Source organism: Amblyraja radiata, chromosome 8 (genome assembly GCF_010909765.2).
Source record: "Amblyraja radiata isolate CabotCenter1 chromosome 8, sAmbRad1.1.pri, whole genome shotgun sequence".
In the NCBI taxonomy this organism is placed as follows: Eukaryota; Metazoa; Chordata; class Chondrichthyes; order Rajiformes; family Rajidae; genus Amblyraja; species Amblyraja radiata.
The window spans coordinates 55,555,680-55,578,545 of record NC_045963.1 but is presented as its reverse complement, the minus strand read 5'-3'; the positions used below and the strand labels follow the sequence as shown (position 1 = coordinate 55,578,545).

Below are 22,866 nucleotides of genomic sequence, written 5' to 3'. Positions count from 1 at the left end.
TCTTAGTATCATCTGCATACTTACTAATCCAATTTACCACACCATCATCCAGATCCAACTCAGTATCCCATCCCTGCCTTCTCTCCATACCCCCTGATCCCTTTAGCCACAAGGGCCACATCTAACTCCCTCTTAAATATAGCCAATGAACTGGCTTCAACTACCTTCTGTGGCAGAGAATTCCACAGATTCACCACTCTCTGTGTAAAAAATGATTTTCTCATCTCGGTCCTAAAATACTTCCCTCTTATCCTTAAACTGTGACCCCTAGTTCTGGACTTCCACAACATCGGGAATAATCTTCCTGCATCCAGCCTGTCCAACCCCTTAAGAATTTTGTAAGTTTCTATAAGATCCCCCCTCAATCTTCTGAATTCCAGCGTGTACAAGCCGAGTCTATCCAGTCTTTCTTCATATGAAAGTCCTGCCATCCCAGGAATCAGTCTGGTGAACCTTCTCTGTACTCCCTCTATGGCAAGAATGTCTTTCCTCAGATTAGGAGACCAAAACTGTACGCAATACTCCAGGTGTGGTCTCGCCAAGACCCTGTACAACTGTAGTAGAACCTCCCTGCTCTTATACTCAAATCCTTTTGCTATGAATCTCGAAGAAAGCCCACGCATTCACGGGGAGAACGTATGAACTTCACACAAACAGCACCCGTTGTTGAGATCAAACCCGGGTCTCTGGCGCTGCAAGCGTTATAAGCCAGCATCTCTACCGCTGCGCCACCGTCCCGTACCGTGACATTTTGCGTGATGTATGAGCTCGATAACTGCAGGTGTTTCCAAAGACAAGGCGTGATTTGCTGGGCGCTCCCTCATGCTTGCCGATGTGCACAGAAAGGCAGCTCTCGAAACTGACTCCGGTGAAGCCAGCAAACAATTGGACATGTTTCCAGAGAGCAGAAGTGGAAATGGGACTGAAAAATATTACAGCTCCTGCATTTGTTCAAGGCTAACGGGCTCCTAGGACTTTCCCATCTTATAGAATATATACAGTATAATGACAGCCCAGAGGGCATTCGACTCAAGGTACCCATGCTGTCAACATTATTGTAGTACCCTAGTTCCACTTTGTCGGGTTTTGTTGTGGTAATTAATGTGATGAGGGTTTCTGCTTCACCTACTCTTTCAAACACTTGAGTTCTGGACCCCTGGCATCATCTGAGTGAATATATTTCCCAACTTTAGAATAATAATAAGGTGGGTTTAACTGCTGGGATGAATAATGGAAGTGAGAGAGAGTCGGGTATGTAACTTAAAGTGAACGCTGAGAGAGTTGCAGTGATTTGTGAACCACGGAATCACTGGGACCATAAAGCTTGTGTTCATACAAGGTCTGTCTAGGGTAGACTTACCTCGACACTCATATTTGAGATCAGAGAAGTAAAGGGCCTCTTGGGAGAAAACAAAAAGACCTAGTCGTCCACCAGCTAATGTCTTATCATAGATGGGACCAGAGTCGGACATGAGTTGTTTCCCTTCATGGACCACCACCCTGTGGAAGCAGAGACATCTTTATATGGCAAATGACAGAGGTATAATTACCGATAAAACATTATATAGAGTTACTCTCAACTCGCAGCAGTGACTGGTACAGCAATGTTTTAAAGGTCACAGCTTATAGCACATTCAATTCTTAACAGTACATTTACACCCTTAAATCAGATCCCTCTTAATATATCTGCACTGACCTTACTTAAAGTATTCACAAGGCGGATATCAGATATTAACTCCAGATATTGACAGTATTAGAACAGACATAGGTCAGAACTTCTTTCGTATAGAACTGTGCGACACGGAACTGTTATGTGAAATTCAATATTGATTTTAAAGAACTCAACGAATAACTCAAAGAATACATAGAATAATATAATAAATGTGCTGTGTGTGTGTTTATTTCCCAAAATATACAGGCGGAATACATGCACAGCTAACTTTTTGTATAAATATAACGTGCACAAATTTAATGTGTGTGTATTTGTGTGTCTGTGTGAGTGAGTGAACAGTCAGGGGAGTTTGGTGTGATTGGTTCACCTCATTATATCTTGTTAATAATCATCATGTTCAATTAACTTTTCCTCTTGCACAACAGTGGCTGATCTGTGTGTTCTGAATTGATTTGTTGGGCTCATTTGCAATGGTAGTAGAACCACAGCACAGCAGGAGGCTATTTGGCCCACAAAGCCTGTTCCAATGCTCTGAAAATGCTGTTGGCTAATCCCATTCCCCACACTTTTGTCCACTATGCATTTCTGTACATAATGCCTGGTCTTATTTCTTTTTCATGTGTTCTGTTCAAAATATTAATCCTGACTAAGGGGATTTTTGGACCATTCTGACTCATCGGGTCAGTCATAGAAGGAGGCCCTTCGGCCCAACTCATCCATGCTGACCAACATGCCCATCTAAGCTAGTCCCATTTGTATGTGTTTGACCCATATCCTTTTAAATCTTTCCTATCCATATCCCAGTTGAAGTGTCTTGTAAATGTTATTATTGCACCTGCCTCAACCATGTCCTCTGGCACCTTGTCCGCTGTCTGAGTGGATCCTGTTCCCTTTTGTTCTAATGAGAGAGAACAAGATCGGACTGTTCCTTGCTATTCCCAGGCCAGAATAGCATAACTTCACAATCTGGAATTCTCACCCCTCACTGCTGAGTGATTCCCTCAAAGAACAACATCATCAGATTGTGGATGGACATTAGTCTTAACTGCTGGCTGCGGTGAGCAGCTTCTCCCCTGCACCCAGGCCCAGTTACCTGATGAAGCCTGTTTTGGGTCGATGGATCAGGTGCCACCTGTAGGCGGTGTAATCTTTCCAGCCGATATTCTTGGGGTCGTGCCATAAAGTTCGCACCTAAAACAGATGCAGATCCACATTCACCTTTGGGGATTCTATGAGGTATACACTAGCAGCAAACAATGTGAGAGTGTTAGGTAGATACAGGAGCCCATTCAGCCCTTCCAACCTATTCCACCCTTCAATTACACCATGGCTAAGGTCTGGACCTTCATTTACACATGTTTTTTTCATATCCCAAATGCTCTCCAAACTGATCTCCAGCCTCCAGCCTTATTTAAGTTATTAAGTTATTTGTAAGACTTGATTACCCGGTAATTGAACTGTTAGGAAACCAAACTTCATTTGTACTTGGCTGTAGCCACTGAGCAGGCCAAGGGGTAGGCCATTTAGGACTGAGATGAGGAATAATCTTTTCACCCAGAGAGTTGTGAATCTATGGAATTCGCTGCCACAGAAGAGAGTGGAGGCCAATTCACTGAATGTTTTCAAGGTGTGTTAGATTTAGCTCTTAGGGCTCACGGAATCAAGGGATATGGGGAAAAAGCAGGAACGGGGTACTGATTTTGGATGATCAGCCATGATTAGATTGAATGGCGGTGCTGATTCGAAAGGCCGAATAGCCTACTCCTGCACCTATTTTCTATGTTTCTCAACAAATTATGTCAGAGGGATTTCTCGGTTAGTTCCATGAAGAGAATGAATTGCAGACTAAAGGCAATGGACTAAACCTGTATAAATCTATGCCCAGCCCTGAGAATTGCATCCAGATCTAGGTATCCCCCTTTAGGTACAAGGCCAAACTCTTGATGTGGTTGTAGGGCAGAGGCTGTGGGTGACGGACAGTAAATATCCGGGACTGTGTAGAGAGCAGAGGTAGGATTTGACAGAGATGCTCTAAATGATGATAGTGTGCTCTGACAGGTAGAAAGTGGTTTTAGTGGCAGACGGGATGGGAAGCAGAGGTCCCAGCTCTGTTCTCTTCCCCCAACAAGTTATTTCCAGTGTAGGAAGGAAATGCAGATGCTGGTTTACACCGAAGATAGACACAAAATGCTGGAGTAACTCAGGAGGACAGGCAGCAACTCTGCATAGAAGGAATGGGTGACGTTTCGGGTCAAGACCTTTCTTCAGACTGAGTCAGGGGAGAGAGAAACTAGAGATATAGACGAGTACAAAGTGAATTTAACGTGAAAATTTACCTTACCCTCAGCCAACAATGAGCCATTCTACATTTCCTGATCAGCACCAACTTTGATCTGCCCTTCCCACACATTAAATTCACTTAGTATTTATTTTTTATTTATTTAAGTTAAAGTTACTTTTAAGACTTGATTCATTGGACTGTTTGGAAACCAAACTTTGCTTGTACTTAGCTGTAACCACTGAGCAGGCCAAGGATCTATCCTCATGAAAAACATATGGCTGACGACCTCCATGCAGCTGCAGATAGTTAGATGGAGAAAATAGGCCTCTACCGCTGAGGAAGTTAAATATGAGAGCTACATCGAGTACAAAGTGGTCAGGAGAATATTCTAGCCAGGGAGAAAACATGGTTTAGTTGGGGTGATCTACAGGTATGGATTACGGGGGATGGGAATCGAAAGGAACAGCAATGGGGACAAATGAACCCATGTGTGAGCAAAGTTGTGTGCAGTTTGAACACAGCGATGTTAATTTTGCCCGAGGGTGGAATTAATGCCATGAGACGTTCGGACTAAATAGAACATAAGGATTTAGATCCTCTGGTAGAGGAGGTTAAAGAGGCAAAGTCAAGGTAATCGGTGGAAAGATCAGAGAGGAACTTCTTTTCACATGAAGAGCAGTAGAGCTGGAACTCAGTTTGACAGGGTGGCACAAGAGGAAACAGCTCAAGTCCTTAAAGCGCACCTGGACAAACACTTGGAGCTGAAACCTTTAAGACCATGGACCAAGAGTAGGGAAGTGGGATTACCCTAAGTTTTTGGTTATCATTCATAGGATGCGTGAACTGCTGACAAACCCAGGTGCATAGTAATTTATTCCCACAGAGTATAATGAACCTCTGGAGTTCTTTACTCTGGAGCATTGTGGATGCTGGATCAATAGAAGTATTTAAAGAGGTAGTGAGTACATTTTTGAGAGAAGGGAAATTGAAGGCTATATGAAACTGGTGGAGAAAGGAGATGAGGTTTTGGGCAAATCAGCCATAATCATGCTCAATAACAGGGCAGGCTTTAGGAGTTGAATGGCCTTCTCCTGTTCCTGTTTCCTTGTGTTCTTGTGGCAATGGCAGCATGTATTTTCCCTCTTGAACTATGGCTTGCTGAACCCTTTCAGATACATCATCCACACCGGTCTGCTCAGTCACATATACGCAGACATTTCCTGAAGGACAACAGCTTTCTTTGTGGCCAATGCAGACACAATGGGCTAACTGGCCTTCTTCCCTCCACCGATTTCTATAGTGTCTCAACCAGTTGGGCCGAGAGGTCTATTTCCTTCGTGGTCATCCATTTGTACAGCAGACTAGGTTGGGGTGATGGGGGGTTAGGTGACAGATAGGGTTCGGGGTTGTACCTGATTACCATAGCTCAGTCCTACCTGTCCAAGGGTGTTGCCAGTGTGCCAGAGAGCGTTACGCAGGTGCTCCCCCCGGCCCGTGGTTGAGTTCACCACCTTGAGCGAGACACCGGCGTATCCATGGGCTTTGGACGGCTTCTCCTCCCAGTAGGTTTGGGTGACCTGCTTCCACATCACCACGTAGAAGCGGCTGCTGGACTGGAAGCCAAAAACAAAGCCGGCATAGTCGTCATCGCGGTCTGTGTTGACGTAGAAGGTGCCACTGAAGTCGATGGCGTTGAACTCATCGAAACCTGTGGATTAACAACACAATACTTTTCCTCTCAGGGAAGTCTCACCATATCGTGATGTCAATTTCAGGAAAGGTGAAGCATCGTTATCGATGAAGATAATGCCCACCTTTGATGTCTAGGCAATTTCAGAGCAGACCATGTGGCCAAACATTCTAGACCAGGTAAGGATGTCAGATCTCCCTTTCCACCACAGAACACCAACAATACAGATGGGCTTTTACAATTCAGCACATTTTTGTGCCTCCATCTCTCTGAATTAAATACATCAAATTTCCCAATTGCTATGTGGGATTTTGGCCAAAAGCTCCAGATCAATAGGCCAAACCTTTTGATTGCTAGAGCAGTGACATACCCATTATGCTACTCCATCCAGTGATCTATCTCCATCAACCATGTGGTGAAGATGCTCATCACAGTGTAGTGCTGTGAGATTGGTAATGGTGTACAGGCAAGGGGATGATGGTGGGACTTCATCCTATCCGTAAAGAACTGGCACTATGACCAACAATCGGTTGTCCAGTAGGCCAGGTGCCCACTAACACGGGGAAAGGGCCTCTCACATACCCTATAGTGTCCCCATTATTACCTACCGACAGCAAGGCCAGGGTCAGAGTTGGCGGTCTGCAGCAACTCCCTGCCCTGGTTGCGCACTACCCAGTTAGGATCGATTTGCGTCGTCCCCTGTGGATCCAGGTGGACCATTTGGAACTTCCTCAGGTCGGTCTCGCTGATGGCACTGTTCTCGGGACACACATCATAGATGTCTGGGATGCTGTCATTGTCAAAGTCGTCCTTGCAGATGTCTCCTCTGCCGTCACCTGCATGGCAAAATCCAACGTGGTTAAATCCCCCCACATCCTCAGCATCAGGCGTTGGGGTGGAAGATTCAACACAGGAACAACAATTGTAATACAATATAACATATCACTGATAATCCAGTCATTCCAGAATAAAAATACACATGCCAGGGGTTTATCACACCATCAATATTCATATTGTTGGTTATGAATGTAGGAGGTAAATTAATAAGACTGCAGAGGACAGGAAAGTCAGCAGGTCAGTATCTGTGGAGGAAATGGGTAGGCGATGTTTTGGGCTGAGACACTTCTGATTGTGTTAGGGGGGAGAAAGTGGGAAAAGATGTGGGGGAGAGACAACCTGGCAAGTGATAGGTAGCTAGAAGTGGGGGTTCCATTGACAGATGGGTGGACAAAGGCTAGTGATAAAAAGGAGAAAAAAGGCTGTCAGATAAGATTGATCATAGTAGAGGGGGGAGAAGGGGAGGGAGAGTCCAGACTATTTTTCGCAAACAACTTGATCATTTTGCAAACTCAATATTCAGCAATAAACGATTATCTTTAAACACAAAGTATTTAGCAGGTGAGTGCAGGCCTAATGCTTGGATTCATCTCCAGGGCTTTTCTGAAACTGCAGCAGGATCCTGGTGAATTGTTCACCAAATGTTGCTCACCATCGGCATCGATCTGGTCAGGGTTAGGGACAAGACGGCAATTGTCCTTCTCATCAGGAACGCCATCATTGTCATCATCGGGGTCGCAAGCATCTCCCCTCCCATCCTTGTCGTGGTCGGCCTGGTTGGAGTTGGCAATGTAAGGGCAGTTGTCCAGGTTGTTCTGGTGGCCATCCTCATCAATGTCCTGATTGTCATCACACTGATCACCCACCAGGTCTGAGTCATTGTCTTCCTGCAGGATGAGAGAACACCATGAGCTGAATCTTTATTGCCCAAAGACATCTTGCAATATGTGGCAAAACAATGCGCTTTAATTTTCATTGAATAATTTTGCGTTTGGTCACTGTTAGAAACTGGAAGTTGCATGGCAATTCCCTCAAACCGCATGTGATAAAAAGCAGATTACTCTTTCTTTAGTGATGCCACCAGAGGAATGAATACTGGCCAAGACTTTGGGAAAAACTCACCCTGATACAGTGTCACACAGTCTTTCTCTTTCACATCCATCTGAACAGTACAACTGAGAGAGCTGCCACCTGACATGTCCAGGGACCCAATTCAATCCTGACTTCAGGTGCCGTGCGTGTGCAGATTGTTTTCTCCCTGTGATTGCGTGCGTTTGCCCTGGATGTTTGGGCCTCAAATCCCAAAGACATGCAGACTGGCCACTGTAAATCACCCCTAACTTAACCGGGATGTATTATCTGGCAGAAGCTGTGAGAACGCAGGATTACTGTAGGATTACTGTAAATAGGCAGTTGATGGGTGATGTGCACTCAATGGACTGAAGAGCCTGTGTCTGTATCTATTACTTTGACTCTGAAAGGAAGGTAGGCTTCTTTTGACCTTTCATCTGTGATCGATCCCATCAAAAGAGCAGCACTCCTTTAAGGCCAAACAGAGAAAAGCCTTGGGTGTGGCCTTGGGTGTCTTGAGAGTGGGGACTTGAACCCACAGCCATGAGGTGTCGGGCAACCAGTGCTGGTTTGATGAAGTCCACTGCACTAGATGGAACTTTTCTTCAGGAAAACACAAACTGCAGGAGGAACTCAGGGGGCCAGTTATCATCTGTGGAGGCATACAGACATATGTGGGAAGTATGGACCAATCTGACTAATCAGAGTTGGAAATACACCTGAGATGAGAGGAACTGCCAATGTGATACAGGAAGTCACTTTGGGTCAAGACCTTACATTCAGTCCTGAGTTCCTCTGACAAATTTTTTTTTTGCTCAAATTTACAACATCTGCAGTCTCTTCAGTCTATAGAACCTTCCAGGAGCTCAACTCACAGCCAGGCAGAGTGCTTAAGGAAATGGAGTTACTGTTGTAATCTAGGGAAATACAAGCAACTGTTTCAACACAGCAATGTCTGAACCTGGACATATATCTCCATGGAGAAAAGCAGAACCTGGAATGGTGAGGAGAGACAGGTTTTTGGGCCTTGCTCACAACTTTGGCAGTTTTTGGTTCATTCGTTTGTGTATTATAGGCAATTATGGGAATGGTCAACATTTATTGCTTGGGCCCAACTGACCCTTGAGAAGGTGGTGTTGTGCTGCCTTGTTGAACTGCTGCATCTTTCTTGCCGTGCACCAGTAAAGCAGCAGAAAAGCATTTCCAATTTTGGGATGGTTTGTGTTTGGGTGGTCCCATCAGACTGGTTGAACCATTTTTGGTCGAGTAGCAGCAGATGTTGTCCTTACCTGGTCAGGGTTATGCATAAGTGGACAGTTATCACACATGTCTCCAACTCCATCTTGGTCAGTGTCCCTCTGGTCAGTGTTATAAACATAAGGACAGTTGTCAGCCTCATTCAGGATGTCTATTTGACACGGGAATAAGATTGTTACAATAACATTGGTATTAAGATTAAACCAAGAAGCTTTATATTAACTTTAGACCAGATCAAGAAACCATATCAACATCTCTACTTCCTCATAAAACTAAGGAAATGCAACATGTCTCCATTATAGCAATGTCCACAGATACACCATAGAAAGCATCCTATTGAGATGCATCACAGCTTGATGCGGCAACTGCCCAAGACCACATGAATTTGTAGAGGGTTGCAGACGCAGCCCTGTCCATCATACAAACTCCACCCATCAACTCCATCTATACTTCACATTACCTCAAGAGAGAAGCCAATATAATGAAGGACCACTCACACCCTGGTCATTCTCTCTTCTCCCCACTCCCATCAGGCAGAAGTTACAAAAGTGTGAAAGCACGAGTCAAGAACAGTTTCTTCCCTCCTGTTATCAGACTACAGGACTTCTCATCTGCTGAGTACGGATTCCCATTCTTGTAAACGACTTTGTTGCCACATTTACACTTTTTTTAATCTGCACTCTCTATAGCTGCAGCACTATACTGCAACACTCTGATTCCTTTCTTTTTTTGCACTACGTTGTACTCATGTATGTTATCATTTGCGTGGAAGGCATGCAAAACAAAAAAAATCATGGTGGAGTCTGAAGTAGGGTCTCGACCCGAAACGTCACCCATTCTTCCTTCTCTCCAAAGACGCTGCCTGACCCACTGAGTTACTCCAGTAGTTTGTGTCTACCAAAGATTTTCATGGTACACGTGACAATAATAACTGAATACCAATATGATTGAGGAGAGATGAGACCATGGCCCTTGCTGCCACATCCATTCCAACCACACCCTCCTACGCTATGCAAATGTACATGAAAGAAGTTGCCACCTGCTCTACTCCCTCTGGCTGTCCAGTCCAGTGGGGATTGCTCCCAACAAGGTGAGGAATTAGTCTAGTAGTGATGCAGGTGGAGGAACTTTACACAGTAGGGAACGCAGAACACTAATGGAGGTGGTGAGAACATTTGTACGCATGCCGTCTCAGAGCCAGACACCAGTGAACTGAACCAGACACCAGTGGGAATGTGCCCCACTCCCTATCCTTTCTTGTATGGAGCACCACATATAGATACAGTGTTCAACTGCTCCTGACCTTATCCAATCACTGTGTCCTATCCTTCCCATACGCCAGCCATGCTTCCCCTTAAGTGCTCTTCACTCCGACAGCTCTTTGTCTCCACTTTCTAACCTTTGTCAGAATGTTAAACTCTCTTGAATATTTTGTTGGATGAAAATTATTTTGTGGCTTAAAATGAAAAAGAATAGGAAATGCAGGAAATGCTCAGCACTTTTTGAAGAGAAACAGAATTAAAGCTTCAGGTCAACCTTCCTTCAGAATGCAGGGTTGAGGACTGAAACCTTAACTCTGCGGCCTACTGGATCTCCCGGCTGCCATCCTCCTCCTCCCATTCCCATATTGACCTTTCTGTTTTTGGGCCACCTCCATTGCCGGAGTGAGGCCACATGCCCTCTAGAGGAACAGCACCTCATATTCCACTTGGGTAGCTTAAAACCTATGGTATGTACATCAGGTTTTATTTTAGGTAACACCTCACCCCATTCTTTTTCTCCTTCCCCCCACTTCTATCCTGACCCCAGTGTGCACGCATTCTCCCACTGTCTCACTACCATCCAGGCAAAGGCTGCAGACCACCTGGGCTTGAGCTTAAGGGGGGGGGGGTCCCTGTCATGCTCACCATCCCCATCAATGTCAACTGAGCAGTCGTCGCCTTCACCATTCCCGTCCGTGTCAATCTGCGCAGGATTGTGGTCATATGGGCAGTTGTCGCATCGGTCGCCCACGCCGTCCTTGTCATAGTCAAACTGCTGGGGATTGTAGAGCAGAGGGCAGTTGTCCTGGAAGAGAAATACATGCCCTGTATTACTCCTGTCCATGGGGTGCATTGGGTGCAACACGCAGCAAAGCTTCTGGAATCCTGATGGTTCAGCATCTGGTTCTCCAGGCCTCATTTCCCACACCTCCTTCAAAGCCACCGGTACTCCGCTTCCCATTCGCCCTTTAAACTCACTAGAACGCCATTTCCCACACTCTTTAAACTTGCTGGGGACCCATTCCCACTCTCCCTTAAATTCACTGGGTTCCCACCTCACTCTCCCTTGGATCTCACTGGAGCCCCATTCCCAACTCACTAGGATCCCATTCCTAAACTAATTTTAAACTCATCAGGGGCCCAAACCTTTAACGTTACTGGGGCCCCATTTCCCACATTCTCATTAAATTCATTCTCCAAACTCTCTGCAAACTCACCAGGGTTCTATTTCTTGCAGTCTCTTTCAACTCCTAGTCCCCATTTCCTGCATTCTCTTGAAATTCACTAGTCCCCTGTACTATCTTCAATATCAACCAGATCCTAGTTCCCCACACTCCCTTCAAACCCATTGTGTTTACAGGAACTCATAACAAGTGAATTTGGTGTGTGTGAGGGTAATAGTTAGAAAATCTACAAGTCCAGCACCACTAAAGGGTGGCAGAATATCGAGTTTCACCATGCTTTTTATTGTCTGAGGGAAGAATCCCAGAGGAAGGTTCCAGAACTCACTTGGTCGTCGTTCCTCCCATCGTTGTCATCGTCCTTGTCGCAGGCGTCTCCCACTCCATCCCGGTCGAAGTCCTCTTGTCCGGAATTGGGCAGATGTGGGCAGTTATCCTAATGGAAGAGCAATGGAATTGTTGCGGGACAGAATGATATGCACACCTCACCCACCCTGCCTGCTCTGGGCACATTGACATTCCACTATCCCATCACCTCCCACATTTGACCTTCCCGCTGTTGCACCAATTCCCCAGATCCTATTTCCTTTCCCTGTAATAACCACAGTGGGAGGCAGATTTTGGCCTTTAGCTGCTTGTGCTGTGAGCGTTGTAGAGTATCAACAGGAGCAGTTGGCCCCAAGCACAAATCGCAGCCTCGGTCAGTTCATTATGGATTACGCTGAAGCAGGTCTCCCACGCGCACAAATGAAGCGGCTTGCAAGCAAACCCTACACACCGAAGAAAGGCACAAAATGCTGGAGTAACTCAGCGGATCAGGCAGCATCTCTGGAGATAAGGAATAGGTGATATTTCGGGTCGAGACTCTTGTACACACCACTGGATACCGATGTGCCTGTTTCAATAACTCAGCGTGCCTACATGCCACACATAGGATGCAATTCTGCAAAGTTCATAATTGGAACAGCTCAAGCAAAATTCTGACACAAGTCTATCGCGCAGTTACGCCACGTAATAGAAATTCTGGACCATAATCATTAACAGGAGTTTAAAACAAAGTGGGGAGGATTTTGAAAAATCGTGCCAGTTACAGCCTTTTGCTTTCCCTGATGCAAGTAGTGGGTGTCTGATTACTGCCTGGAGGAGGCCTTCGAGTTCATAGAGATTATGAATGAGGTCAAAGCTCTGCATTCAAATTAGGAACATATTTAAAACCCATTCCTGCCTCCTGAAATAACAAAATGGTTAACGACTCTCCTATCATTTTTCAAGCAGCGAAGTAAACATTTTTCATTAGTATCAAACCAGTTATGTGTTATTTTAGTTTTATTAATGACCTTCTTTGGAATTCCATCAATTGCTTTAAGGTCAGGGTTACGCTGTGTGTGAGTATGTGTGTGTGAATGGGTGTGCAAGCGAAGATGTGAGTGTGTGTGTTTCAGTGTGCCTTGTGTGCGGGTGATATTATGTTGGAAAGTGTGTGTGGCTGCAAATGAGTGTGTGAGAGTCTATTTGCACCAGCGTATAAATATGTGCATATGGCACAGCACCTTGCCATCCAGTTCACCTGGCTTGCTTGGAATAAATCCTCCACCCTGCGCTCCCCACTGTGGGACCCTCTTTTAGCGTCCTGCATTACCAACCCCTCCTCCTTACCTTCTTGCAGTGGTAGGTGGCGTTGGCTGTGCAGGCCAGCTGCTCGTTAGGCCAGCCATCCAGGTCGGAATCCTCTCCGCAGATGACACCGTCACCGGCATATCCGATCCGGCAGTCACACTTGTACATGGGCTCGCTGAAGACGCCCAGGTAGATGCACCTGGCATACCTATGGCAGTTGTGGGAGCCGTCTTTGCATGGGTTGTGGGGCTCACACACCTGTAGGGTGGAAAGGATGGAGGGTCACAACACAAGCGCAAGCCGTAGCATGTAAACATTCGACAGGAGAACGGGAAATACTGGGACATATGATGAAAGGTTCAGTCCAAAGGAAACCGCCGGGCATGTTCAAGGAACAGAATTAGGCCATTCGGCCCATCATATCTACCCTGCCATTCAATCATGGCTGTTCTATCTTTTCCTCTCAACCCCATTCTCCTGCCTTTAACCCATATCTCAACACCCTGACTAATCAAGAATCTGTCAATCTCTGCCTTAAAAATATCCATTGACTTGGCTTCCACAGATTCACCATCCTCTGACAAAATAAATTCCTCCTCATCTCAGGAACTCTCTCGCTAGTGGCAATTGATTCTTAGAGGAACAGGGAGAGAATTACTGAGGGAATTTGAGGCTTTTAGCCCTGGACAAGTGAAGGCACAGCTGGATCAATGGGAGGCTCTGGAGCTGCACAAGATTCGAGAGACAGGGGAGAGGCACCAACACACGTCAATGACTGAGCAGTCTGGAGGGGCTGAGTGGCCTACACTCATCTTGCTTTTAATCTATTTGTGTTGTAGATGCAGGCACCACTGTTGCAATGTGATGGGACACATGCTCTGTAGGCAGCCCCCCACAATATAACCACGTGAACCCCCCACAATATAACATTGAGGATCGTCTCAAGCTTAAGCATCTCAAGTTAAGTGGTCCTTACTTGCTTGTCTGTCTTGGCGGCTTGAACTCCAAGACCAAAGGGTTGGTTGCCCCTGTAGCGTGGAGGGCAGGGAAGGCAGTGGAATCCTGGCTCAGTGTTCTCACATCTCTGAACACCATTCACCTGGTAGCAGACATCAGGGACCTCCTCACACTGCAAGAAAATCAAAGAGGTCGGCAAGTGGCCACGACGTGTAGGATCTGAACTGCGGCGCAGTGCTCGGGTTGCAAATCCCATACCTCGTTGATGTCCTTGCAGAAGGTGCCGTTGCCCCGATAGCCAGCAGGACATGGGCCGCACTCCCAGGACCCATCAGAAGAGCTGCTGCACTCCACCCCAGCGAAGCAGGGGCTGGACAGACATCCATCTGGCAAAGTGTGGAGGAAGAGGTGTTAAACACAGCATCAAGGGTAAACGAATATGATTTGGACAGAGCATCAAGGGTAGAGTGTTAGTGTGAGACTTCAAACACAGCTTCAAGGAAATGGGAGAGGCACCAAGCAGAGCATCACAGGTAGAGGAAGTATTTTATTCAAAACATCAAGGGTAGACGGTGAGACTTCAGACACCGCTTCAAGGAGAGAGGGAGAGGCATCAACCAGAGCATCACGGATCGAGGAAGACATTTTAGACAGAGCATCAAGGGTAGAACGAGAGACTTAAGACACAGCACTGTGATGAGAATAAACCGAGAAGGAGCCAGGTGTACAAATCTCACCAAAGGTCACTATTCCATTTCTCCTCATCTACCCAAGTTGGTGGACATTTCATGAGGATCCAAGCAGTGGTGACCTGGCCTATTTGTGACCCCAGTCTCACACCAGAGTATTTGGCTCAGGGGCAACAGTGAGGAGATTGCAATGAAGGCTATGCAAAGGATGATCTTGAATGCACCATAAACAATGGCTAAAGACGGCATATACAGAAGTGCAGGCTTGAAGTAAATTGTGTAGATTTTAAACATAATTAGACATTAAACTGTTCTACAATTGCTGTTTTTGTTTCAAATGAAACTACTGGCAAAAGGTGCAATTAGATTGCAGGTTTATCTTGCATAAACACTGGATATAAAATTGTCATAATCACAACCATTTCATGACACAGAGCGCATGGTGATATGCTGCAACCTACCTATGGGACAGGGCTCTTTGTTGCACAGTTTACTGTCCCTGGTGTCACCCAGGCACTTCTTGCCACCGTACTTGGGCACGGGGTTGTTGCAGTTCCTCTTGCGTTCGTGCAGTCCGCCGCCACACGTGGCCGTGCAAGGTGACCAGGGCGACCAGGGGCTCCAGCTGCCGTCAACTGAGGAGGAGCAGAGAGTGGGTCAGGTAGCAGGAAGGAGGACCTGCCCTTGGTGGTAGTAGTGTACAGGGGGGGGGGGGGGGGGGGCTAGTGAGGACAAACTGGTGCCAACACTTGGTCTGTAGCCTTCTAAGCCTAGATGATTCAAGAGCTTGTCAAGATACTTCTTAAATATTGTGAGAGTGTCTTCCTTCATCACCTTTGCATCCCAGAGGTTAACCATCCTCTGGGTGAAAAGTTCCTCCACGGATCCCAGTAAATTTCTTACCCCTTCTGCTAAACCTATGTGTTTGTACTTCCACGTTTGTACTTTTGCCCAGTTGCCTGGTTTTTCAGCCACCCATTAACTGGAACAGCTTCCCCTGTCAAACCCACCAAACCCAGTTGTGATCTGTACATCCATCATAGAAGCATGGAAACATAGAAAATAGGTGCAGGAGTAGGCCATTCTGCCCTTCAAGCCAGCACCGCCATTCAATATGATCATGGCTGATCATCCAAAATCAGTACTCCATTCCGGCCTTTTCCCTATATCCCTTGATTCCCATAGCCCTAAGAGCTAAATCTAACTCTCTCTTAAACACATCCAATGAATTGGCCTCCACTGCTTGCTGTGACAGAGAATTTCAGATTCACAACTATCTGGGTGAAAAAGTTATTCCTCATCCCAGCCCTCCTCCTCAGATCTCCTCTCAGCTTTCTTTACCACTAGCCTCTCTAGTTTAACTTTGCAGTCCATCAATCCTTAGAAAAACGTGCCTCAACAAGCTCCCCTCCCATTCCTTCTCTCCAATGAGTATGGGACAATCTACTCAGCCTCCCCTTTTTGGAAAGCCCTCGTTCCACACATCCCTCGTGCATGGAAAGATCTATGGCCTGTTATTTGAACTCTTGTCCACTCCATTTTTATGCATGAGGATTAATTGCAGGCCATGGCACAAACCAGACTGAAGGTGCAAACAGAGTAGTGCCAGTCACAGTGTGGAGTCACGAGTTGTGACAAGCCCTGGGGCAAGGAGACTTACTGGCGCATGGGGCCTTCGTGCATTGCTTTGTCTCCCGACCGTTCCCCTGGCAGTCCTCGCCATCCAGCTGTGGCACAGGTGAGTTGCAGAGACGGATGCGGGTGGTTATGCCATCTCCGCAGTTAACCGAGCAGGGTGACCATGGTGACCAGTGGCTCCATCCACCATCCTGACGAACTGAAGGCACAGGAAGATCAGAGGCACATCAGCGCACCAGTGGAAAGAGATCCAACACAGGACAGCAAGCACAATCAACAACTTCCATTTCTTTAGCACCTTTGACAGTGCAAAACATTGCAAGGTACTCAACAATAAAAATTAGTTAAACAGAAAGTCAATGTCAGGAGACACCCAGACAAATAATCAACCAGCTGTTAAAGGGGTAGGGACATTAAGGTAGAGAGTTTTAAAGCAAGAAGTTTAGAGGTGATCGTTCTTGCAACCGAGGGCACAGCACCATTGGAGCAAGTCAATTCAAGTATGAGCAAGGGCACAGATAGACGACTGCAGAGATTTCAGTGGTTTATACAACGGTGACATTGCAGAGGTAGATGTGGCAGTGATTGGAACATAAATGGGAATTTTAAACTTGAGGATTTCAATCCAGACCACAACAGAACAGGGAAAGGTGGGCTTAGGATGGAGAGCAGGTGCTGCCTGACCCGTTCAGTTACTCCAGCCATTTATGTCTTTTTTTTTGGATGCCTTCACTATTCACTACTGCAATTCAAGAAGGTGATCGATCCACTATCACTCCCTCAAGGGCAATCAGTGATGGACAATTGATTACAACAGGTACATTCTAAGAATTATTACATTTCAAAGGAAGCTGATTTAAATCTTCCTTGTGCCATGTTCTCTAGGAAAAGTCCTTTGTGTAAAAATGAAATTGAATCTGACAGCCTTCACCCAGGTTTTAGTGTAAGAGGTGGACTCACTGCAATGTCCAAACCTTTTCGGATTGTCAGGTCAGTGGTTTGTTTGGAACCAGGGGATCCTCGCAAGGTAAGCAGTCAGCTGTTGAGGCCTGATGAGGAGAAATCTCTTCATTCAGTTAATCTCTGGAATTCTCTCCTCCAGAGGGGTATGGGATGTACCATGGAGTATAAACATTGATGGGACCAGTAGATCTTTGGAAACTATTAGAATCAAGGGATATGGTGATCTGGTGAGAAAGTGGATGAGACTTGGCCTTATTGAATAGTAGGGCTGGGAATGGGGCTAGCAATTGGCCTGCTTTTTATTTTTGGCTGGAAGCAGGGTCTAGTGGGTTGGAAGATTAATTGTCCACCATAAATTGCAATGATGGTCCAAATGGCCTTTTTCTTATGTCGTGGGGAAATATGGAATTCTGAGCTGTCCTCTGCACCACTCCCACAGGAGAATGGACTGGAACATCGGGGTGCAGATCTAATTTCTTGTTTGTGCCCAAATGATTATTTGCCCCCATTCCTCACCTTGGGTTACATCCTGGTAAAATTCAAATGATGGAAAGAAGCAGGTTCAAAGAGTAAATTTCTGGCTCCTGCCCTTTTTGCAGCTTCCAGGGAAAATTTGCTGCACTTTTTTTAATGGGCATTGTTAAACAGGCTGCTCTCCAATACAAATATATTAGGGTTAGAGCAACCGTACAGACATGCTTTACGGGCAGACATCAACGAAGGAGAGAGGAGCTCGAGGAGGGGTTGGACGTGTTCCAGATCAGGGTTTTCTCACGAATTCTGCTCAGCAGCAGCTGTTCAGCCAGACAGTGGCTTCAGGCTCCCCGTACATATTGCAAATTCAGGGCTACACTGCTTGTCAGATTCCCTGATTAAATTTGACAGGGAATTACAGGAGACAGGGAGGGCCCTGGACTACGCAAGTTGAAGGAAAGCAGGCAATACTGGGTCAGCAGCTTCATAAGTTTGACAGAATCTTGATTAGTACGGGTGTCTGGGATTATGGGGAGAAGGCAAGAGAATGGGGTTGAGAGGGAATGATAGATCAGCCATGATTGAATGGCGGAGAGACGATGGGCCGAATGGCTTAATGCTGCTCTTATAACTTATGAAAATAAACTTTTACATGAATAGAAACAGGAATTGTGAGAGAGAGGCACAGAACAATGCCTGGCTCTCCATAACCTGCTCTATACTGCCACACCCTAATTGCATGGTGTATTCCCTCTTAGTTTTTTAGTTCATCCTTTGGATGTTAACATCAACGACAAAGCCTGGTGTTTATTGTCCAGACCTAATTGCCCCTGAGTGAACTAGATGGGTTTATGGGCAATTCAGTGATTTCAAGGCCACCGCCACTGAGACAGCCGAGATCTTTCACCCTCAGCGAGACTTACTCCGCTTGTCGCATTCCGCTGGCTGGCAGGACTTTGTTTGGATCGAGGGGCCCTCACACCGGCTGCTGGTGGGATCACATGACCTTCCCCGCTGTTGCGTTCCGATGCCGCACGAGACAGAGCATTCGGTCCATTCTGACCACGGCGACCAACCTTCACTGTCTTTAACTGGAGGCAAAAAAACAAAATCACTGAGTGCTGGACAACACATGTCCTCCCTCCATCGATAGCAGAGTTTAAAGGTCAAAGGTCACCACCCCAGCTAAATAGAATCAATGAGTAGGCACAAATAGGGGGTTAAGCCTGTTCACTGGGAATATTCTGCCCTTTCTCTAAATCTCTGTAAATTATATTCTCTGTACCCATCCAATTATTTCTGAAAGCCGATTTCCAAGCAATGAGTTCCAGCTGGTCACCCCACTCTCGTTAATCAGACTTTCCACATGTCACCCCATCCACAATATATTTTACAATTCACGAACGGGAACAGCGTCTCCCTATTTACAATCCATGATCTTATCCATCCCTATCACATCTCCCCTTGACCTCGTGTGCTCCAGTGAGAACATTCTCACCCATCTCCAGTCTGAACTTGAAGCTGAAATCCCTCTTCTCTGGAACCATTCCACATCTCCCTCATTCACTTTCAGAAGTGTGGTGACAAGGCTTGGATACGGTATTGTAGCTGAGATCAGAAATGGTGGAAGAGGGTGACGGGAAGAAACAGTAAGTTCAACAACACAGAGTAAAGTGAGAGAAGTGGCCAGATCATTTCACTCTCGGTAACTTTTTCAAAGATTTGGTCTTGAACTGTTTTCTTGAACACAGCATTTGGCCAACTCACAACCCCTTAGCAACAAATTGCCAAGGCATAAAAGCCTAAGGACTCTTGGGTAAATGGGATTAGTGTAGATTGATGCAATAGTTGGCGTGGACATGGTGGGCTGAAGGATGGTTTCCTATGCTGTACGATTCCATTGCACTCAGTACGAAACTCACATGCACTAATGGGGATTTGATGTGTAGCTAAACTGAAATCATAAATTACGAGACAATCCAGTTTGAATCGGGAGCATTTACAGTTATGAAGACTTATCACAGTGGTCAACGGTCCCAAAGATAGGATCTGCAATTGTAACACTCATAGGTCGGGCTTGCAATTGGACACACAGTATAGAATATAAGCTCTATATACAGCATAGGAACAGGCCCTTCGGCCCAATACGTCCATGCCAAAGACAGTGCCAAGTTAAACTAATCTCCTCTGCTCAATCGCTCATCTCCTGTTGATAATTTGGAATTTGGATGAACCCTCATAAGCTTTTCAGATTTTTTTGGCTTCTCTTTCAAGTCAGTTCCTCATAGTATTGGGCAGCTCATAGTATAGTTTCCTCTCCAAGTTTCTCAGACAGTAATTAATGACTCCCTTCCTATAGGTCATGTGTTGAAGTAGGAGGCAGTTCACACACTAATCAGAATGATTCTATAATCACAGATTTATTCCTGGAATAGACAATAGACAATAGGTGCAGGAGTAGGCCATTTGGCCCTTCGAGCCAGCACCGTCATTCAATGTGATCATGGCTGATCATCCCCAATCAGTACCCCGTTCCTGCCTTCTCCCCATATCCCCTGACTCCGCTATTTTTAAGAGCCCTATCTAGCTCTCTCTTGAAAGCATCCAGATAACCTGCCTCCACCGCCCTCTGAGGCAGAGAATTCCACAGACTCACCACTCTATGTGAGAAAAAGTGTTTCCTTGTCTCCGTTCTAAATGGATTACTCCTTATTCTTAAACTGTGGCCCTTGGTTCTGGACTCCCCCAACATCGGGAACATGTTTCCTGCCTCTAGCGTGTCCAAACCCTTAACAATCTTATATATTTCAATGAGATCCCCTCTCATCCTTCTAAACTCCAGAGTGTACAAGCCCAGCTGCTCCATTCTCTCAGCATATGACAGTCCCGCCATCCTGGGAATTAACCTTGTAAACCTACGCTACACTCCCTCAATAGCAAGAATGTCCTTCCTCAAATTAGGGGACCAAAACTGCACACAATACTCCAGGTATGGTCTCACTAGGGCTCTGGCAGAAGGACCTCTTTGCTCCTATATTCGATTCCTCTTGTTATAAAGGCCAACATGCCATTCGCTTTCTTCACTGCCTGCTGTACCTGCATGCTTACTTTCATAGACTGATGTACAAGGACCCCCCAGATCCCGTTGTAGTTCCCCTTTTCCCAACTTGACGCCATTTAGATAGTAATCTGCCTTCCTGTTTTTGCTACCAAAGTGGATAACCTCACATTTATCCGCATTAAACTTCATCTGCCATGCATCGGCCCATGCCCCCAACCTGTCCAAGTCACCCTGCATTCTCATAGCATCCTCCTCACAGTTCACACTGCCACCCAGCTTTGTGTCATCTGCAAATTTGCTAATGTTACTTTGAATCCCTTCATCCAAATCATTGATGTATATTGTAAATAGCTGCGGTCCCAGCACCAAGCCTTGTGGTACCCCACTAGTCACTACCTGCCATTCTGAAAGCGACCCGTTAATCCCTACTCTTTGTTTCCTGTCTGCCAACCACTTCTCTATCCATGTCAGCACTCTACCCCCAATACCATGTGCCCTAATTTTGCCCACTAATCTCCCATGTGGGAACTTATCAAATGCTTTCTGAATGCTTGCTCCCTGCTCCAGCCCCTCAGCCACGCATTCAGATCCCCCATCTCCCTGTTCCTCTCCTCACTAACACGAGGTACGGGAAGCAATCCAGAGATAACCACCCTAGAAGTCCGGCCTTTCAGTCTTTTTCCCAACTCTCTGAACTCATGTTGGAGAACCTCCTTCCTCTTCTTCCCGATGTCGTTTGTGCCTACGTGCACAACTACTGCCGGCTGTTCACCTTCTCTCTCTCTCTCGAATGTTCAGAATTCGGCTCGTGACATCCTGAACCTTGGCACCAAGGAGGCAACAGACCATCCTCGCATCTCGTCTGCTGCCACAGAATCTCCTGTCCGCTCCTCGGACAATGGAGTCACCCACCACTAGGGCTCTGCCCGACGTCGGTCTCGCCGGTCGAATCCCATCTCCAGGATTGGAGCCACCGACGTGTCTGCCGCTCGGACTGGAAATATTGTCTCCCCGGACAGTTCCCAAGAGGGCGTACCTGTTTTCATTAGGCACAGCCACCTGAGTCTTCTGCACTCCACGATTTCCACCCTTTCTCTCCGTCACACACCTTGGTTCTTCCCGTATTCTCGGCGTGACTACCTCACTGTAGGTCCTGTCCAGGAAACTCTCGTTTTCCCGGATGGCCCTGAGGTCATCCAGCTGCTTCTCCAGTGCCCCAACACGGTCCTTTAGGAGCTGAAGCTGGATGCACTTGCCACAGTCGTAGCAGCCAGAGGCTCCATCCGTGTCCCTGGGCTCCCACATTCTGCAAGCCTCACACTGTCTCATCTGCCCCGACATGTGTTCACCGCGTTCAGTCCTCTCGCACTTTATGTGTAGCCTCCTCTCCTAAGACTCTCGAGCCAAAGACTCACACTTCCCTCACAAGGCCGCTCCCTCACTGCCGCTCCCCAAGAGCCGTCTTGCTTATATTGACTGATAAATTGCCTAATTTACCAATTTACCAATTTACCATGACTCTATTACCCAACTCTATGATCTCACTGAAACACAATTAGTTTTGAAGGGGTTAAATAGGATATGTGCAGAGATCATATTTCCCCCAATGAGTGGGTCTAAAGTCAGGGGGCAGGGGGAGGTACAAACTCCACACAGACATCACCTGAGGTCAGGATTGAACCCGGGTCTCTGGGCACTACTAACAGCACCACTTAGACTGCCATTAATGGATATTTGGATCTGAGGATTAATTATGGGATTTGAGGTGGAAGACCAGTAGGATTTGCAATGAATGGTGGAACAGGGGCTCTAAACTCACCACCTTTTGCATTCTTTGTTTTCCGCCTCCTGTAGATGATGCCTGAACCAGTTGAGCTCTTCCACTGATTCCAATCTTTATGTCAGATTAGTAACATCTGCAGGATTCATCCATTCTATTTTGCTCTCCCTGTGCTTTTATGTCCAGCTTGAACTCTTGGTCTCTGCTGAACTATTTACCGAGTTATGGCACTTACTGCCTTTCACTGATTACATACACATTCCCTCCCAGCCTTCCCTTGGATTCCTCTTTTCCTTCTCCAATCCAACCTCCTTTCTTCAGCTTCCCTCTTGGCCCAAGTCTATCATGAGCTGATAGAGGGAATGGTTCCAGCACAACCTCGACTACCCCCTCAAAGATTTCACCTCCAAACATAAACTTCTCAGCGGTCCTGCAA

General features: G+C 46.3%; 1 protein-coding gene across 1 annotated transcript in view; it reads right to left on the bottom strand.

The window, feature by feature from the left end:
• The window catches only part of thbs2 (thrombospondin 2), a 64,418-nt gene that overhangs the window by 4,252 nt on the left and 37,300 nt on the right, over window positions 1–22,866 (bottom strand). The window contains exons 8-21 of the mRNA XM_033025932.1: window positions 18,513–18,680; window positions 16,175–16,351; window positions 14,976–15,149; window positions 14,084–14,211; window positions 13,845–13,997; window positions 12,908–13,126; window positions 11,580–11,687; window positions 10,716–10,875; window positions 8,841–8,959; window positions 7,133–7,367; window positions 6,252–6,479; window positions 5,390–5,661; window positions 2,766–2,863; window positions 1,361–1,500 (exon numbers count right to left, since the gene is read on the bottom strand). Of these exons, the coding sequence (XP_032881823.1) occupies window positions 1,361–1,500; window positions 2,766–2,863; window positions 5,390–5,661; window positions 6,252–6,479; window positions 7,133–7,367; window positions 8,841–8,959; window positions 10,716–10,875; window positions 11,580–11,687; window positions 12,908–13,126; window positions 13,845–13,997; window positions 14,084–14,211; window positions 14,976–15,149; window positions 16,175–16,351; window positions 18,513–18,680 (2,379 nt within the window). The remainder of the gene's footprint in view (window positions 1–1,360; window positions 1,501–2,765; window positions 2,864–5,389; window positions 5,662–6,251; window positions 6,480–7,132; window positions 7,368–8,840; window positions 8,960–10,715; window positions 10,876–11,579; window positions 11,688–12,907; window positions 13,127–13,844; window positions 13,998–14,083; window positions 14,212–14,975; window positions 15,150–16,174; window positions 16,352–18,512; window positions 18,681–22,866) is intronic.